The following is a 4,572-nucleotide window of genomic DNA, read 5'->3' as shown; positions in this document are numbered from 1 at the left end:
TTGTCTGTAGTACCTAGTTAATACTAACTTTCCAGAATGGTTTTGGTTTTCTCTAACACTTAATGTGTAGTTAATTTATAGGATATTAACTGTATGTAGTGAAGATCACTCAATATATCTTGGAGTGAAACAATATCAAACCATTCAGTCACTCAATATATCTCGGAGTGAAACAATATCAAACCATTCGATCACTCAATATATCTTGGAGTAAAACAATATCAAACCATTCAATCACTCAATATATCTTGGAGTAAAACAATATGAAAACCATGACAACTGTTTTTGTTTTGAAATTTCTACACAAAACTAGACAAGAGGTATCTTAACACAACCAATTTAAAAATTATAGGTTTGAGAAGTGAAGCTTTTTCTGGGAGGCTGCTAATTAATTTTAATTCTAAATACACAATAAACTGATAAAATCATGTTGCATTAATTAAATGATACAGTATGTTGAAAGGAGATGTTATTGTTTTTACTACGGCAGTGTTTTTCAATCACCATGCTAAAGTTATAGGTTGGGGGAGGGGGTGTCTCAAACATTTTTATTCACATCAAGGGAGACTCAAAGTAGAAGAGTTTGGAAATTACTGGGTTAGAGAGAAAAGGCAGGTAACCCCTAGGGTACTCTTTCCTGACGTAATAGTTGGATTTGATTGTCATTCTTATAGAACGCACCCATGGCTCAAAGTCGGGAGTATAGAACACACCCCTGGCCCCAAGTATGGAGTACAAAAAACACCCCTGGCCCCAAGTATGGAGTATAGAAAACACCCATGGCCCCAAGTATGGAGTATAAAAACACCCATGGCCCCAAGTATGGAGTATAAAAACACCCATGACCCCATGTATGGAGTTTTTTTTTTTTACAGCAATGAGATATGTGCTATAAATTCTACGATTCTCAGTCTGGGCACACTAAAATGGCTGAAAACTAAGTTGAATCTCATCTGTCACTTGAAATGATTTACATTTACTGTTTATCTATGTCTAAAGTTATGCAAAACATTTACAAAAGTTAGCTTACCATTATTTCTATCGGAGTCCATCGCGAGGTTCCCCAATACATCGCCAGTCCTTGGTTGATGCAATATGTACATGCTCGGACAACTTCTGAAATAAAAGTACGAAATACTTATAAAAGAAGGCAGTTAATAGTTACTGCTTATTGTTAATTACCAGGACAATAGCCTAATAACAAAAAAGGTAAAGGCTGTATGTTTCCCAAAAATGAACCTTAGTCTCTGCATCACTTAGTAATCTTATGAAGATTCTATATAACACGAAATACTTTAAGGAACAAAATGTTCACAAATTAAACAACTTTTAGACACATCTTTAACAATATTTTCTAGAGCTTAACACATCAAACTTTCTTGAGATGAAGTTTTTTCACTTAAAGAATTCTGAACAAAGTCAAATACCTTCCATAGGACACATTGGATCAGCTTTATTTATAAATAAGATGTCCACATAACCGAGTTGTAACCTTTCCAATGATGCTTTCAACCCTGGATTATAAAAACAAGTCTTAAAAGTCTTACATTCAGTTATAAAAAACAAATGTAAAGCATGCTACTTTTTAATTAAATCTAATAATTATTAGGACTATGTGAAATTTAATTTGAAACAAGTATTAAAATCAATTAGTTATGATCAATATATCATTTAAAATACAGGGTGGTACAAAAGTCGTGCTTCTTAAGGATATTTAACAACAATATAAAAAGTAATTATTTATTTGTTTCTTAATGTTAAAGTTCAAATTGCTGGCCATTAACTTTGAATCAATAAGCACTTTCTATTGTTCTTAAAAATCCCTAAGGGGCACGACTTTTGCAACACCCTGTATATTCCCATATCATTATTACACACGAAATGACATCTACGATAAATTGTAGGTTTTCGTTTAAGACAAATTCACTAACCAATATCTCACTATTCTAATTGATTATTATTACTTTTAAATCAAGCTTCGCTTTACTACCTCCAGATTTGTCTGGTGGAGCTCATTTCTTGCATCAAACGAATCCCCGGCTTCCAGATCAGTTAACAACTTTATTTTCCTGCTTCTGTTCATGCACATTATATTATTAGATCAAAAAACTGTATTTACTACTACATGTACACTAATCATGTTCGATTATATTAATGTTACTAAAGGTGACCATAAAAATTCTTTCAGTCATATGATACATCTAAAATTAAATCTTAAAGAGTATAAATAAGTTTTACTAAAACAGTCACATCAGTACAAATTTATTTTGAAAGAAATAACAATGTTAGGCAAGAAAACAGCCTGACGCCTTTTAGTTCATTAATCTGTTATACATATAGGTATTAGAAATAACTTTAACCATACTTTTTTAAAGCATACATCAACTAAGTATCAGAGGCAACTTACGAATGGTTTGATATTGTTTTACTCCAAGATATATTGAGTGACTGAATGGTTTGATATTGTTTCATTCCAAGATATATTGAGTGAATGAATGATTTGATATTTTTTTATCTATAGAAATAAATGAATATTTGGAATGCAACTTGAAACACCAGACATTGATACATCTAGCTAATGGACGAGAGTTTCTACTGCTACAGTTTACCTCGCTGTATTATAAAGTTTAAAGACTAACTATACAAATTAAAGCTGAATTTAGTAGAACTAAACTTCATGTACATGGAGCTTCACTTTTTAAATAACTACTGACTTACATGAGTTCAAATCTTACGCTGACAACTTACTGACTTACACGAGTTCAAATCTTACCTGACACCTTACTACTTACATGAGTTCAAATTTTACCCTGACAACTTACTGACTTACACGAGTTCAAATTTTACCCTGACAACTTACTGACTTACACGAGTTCAAATCTTACCTGACACCTGACTGACTTACATGAGTTCAAATTTTACCCTGACAACTTACTGACTTACACGAGTTCAAATCGTACCCGACACCTTACTGGCTTACACGAGTTCAAATCTTACCTGACACCTTACTGACTTACATGAGTTCAAATTTTAATCAACAATATGAAAAACATCTTTGTCCAAAGAATTCTAATTTCTAAACAGAGAAAAATTGATTTTGTTACAAGACTGCATTATAAGAGCTGCAGATGTCCTAAACAATATGAACTTTGATGAAAACAAATCTCTCACCACTAGACACATTACCAGATTGTCTGCAAAAACCCAAGTCATGAAAATTTACCATGACAACATTTAATAGACGTTCAGGTTGTTGTCTTAGAAATAATAAGTTACTGACTGAGGCCTTAATTGGATTGCTGTATTCTCCCAGCTTATGGTAATTAATAGCCCAATGAAATAAAAACACTGACATATAATGTTTATTTTTGATACTATTAGATAGCATAAGGATGTTAAATTCTTAAAAAAAAGGTGTGTGTGTGTGTGTGTGTGTGTGTCAGGCCCATCGGGAACTTTTCCCTAGAATAGCACCTGCTTATTCAACATTAAATAATACAGTTACACGACTACATATTACAAATATAATGTAAAAAAACAAAAGTAAATTAACATTTTAACACTAAAATATCCTCAGATTTAGTAGTTGCCTTCCTTCTGTCCAGCAGTTCAGAGTTAGTGACAACAGAACATGGCCTCAGTAGCTTTGTCATAACAGAGACAAAGTGAGCATGTTTGGTGGCAATGGGAATCAGAGTCCTCAATTAATCAATTGTTGGAATAATTAAAAACACCAATTTTGATTAGTTGATTAGTTTATGTGACACTAATTGATGTAATTGCTGCTCATAGGTAATCAATTAAACTATTCACCTATTATTGCAAAAGGAAAAATGCATCTTCAATAACTTTAAAAAGTAGCTCTATTGAAATACTGAATTATTTAGCATTATTAAACCTAAAAAATGTTACATGAAATTAATATTTATAGATTTGAACTTGTGTAAGTCAGTAAGGTGTCAGGTACGATTTGAACTCGTGTAAGTCAGTAAAGTGTCAGGGTAAGATTTGAACTCGTGTAAGTCAGTAAAGTGTCAGGGTAAGATTTGAACTTGTGTAAGTCAGTAAGGTGTCAGGTACGACTTGAACTCGTGTAAGTCAGTAAGGTGTCAGGGTAAGATTTGAACTCGTGTAAGTCAGTAAGTTGTCAGGGTAAGATTTGAACTCGTGTAAGTCAGTAAGGTGTCGGGTAAGAGTTGAACTTGTGTAAGTCAGTAAGGTGTCAGGTACGATTTGAACTCATGTAAGTCAGTAAGGTGTCAGGTACAATTTGAACTCATGTAAGTCAGTAAAGTGTCAGGGTAAGATTTGAACTTGTGTAAGTCAGTAAGGTGTCAGGTACGATTTGAACTTGTGTAAGTCAGTAAGTTGTCAGGTACGATTTGAACTTGTGTAAGTCAGTAAGGTGTCAGGTACGATTTGAACTTGTGTAAGTCAGTAAAGTGTCAGATATGATTTGAACTCATGTAAGTCAGTAAGGTGTCAGATACGATTTGAACTCGTGTAAGTCAGTAAGTTGTCAGGAAGTCATACTACATGAAGTTTGATTATTTTAGACGTACATTGTAACAA

General features: G+C 33.0%; 1 protein-coding gene across 1 annotated transcript in view; it reads right to left on the bottom strand.

Annotated features, from left to right (window-relative positions):
• The window catches only part of LOC106475900 (voltage-gated potassium channel subunit beta-3-like), a gene marked incomplete at both ends in the record, with an annotated part of 23,342 nt that overhangs the window by 2,095 nt on the left and 16,675 nt on the right, over positions 1 to 4,572 (bottom strand). The window contains 2 exons of the mRNA XM_013936575.1: positions 1,031 to 1,116; positions 1,428 to 1,514. Coding sequence (XP_013792029.1) covers positions 1,031 to 1,116; positions 1,428 to 1,514 — 173 coding nt within the window. The remainder of the gene's footprint in view (positions 1 to 1,030; positions 1,117 to 1,427; positions 1,515 to 4,572) is intronic.

Source organism: Limulus polyphemus, unplaced genomic scaffold (genome assembly GCF_000517525.1).
Source record: "Limulus polyphemus unplaced genomic scaffold, Limulus_polyphemus-2.1.2 Scaffold9393, whole genome shotgun sequence".
NCBI lineage: Eukaryota > Metazoa > Arthropoda > Merostomata > Xiphosura > Limulidae > Limulus > Limulus polyphemus.
The sequence above is the reverse complement of the archived record's forward strand: the minus strand, read 5'-3'. Positions and strand labels throughout refer to the sequence as shown.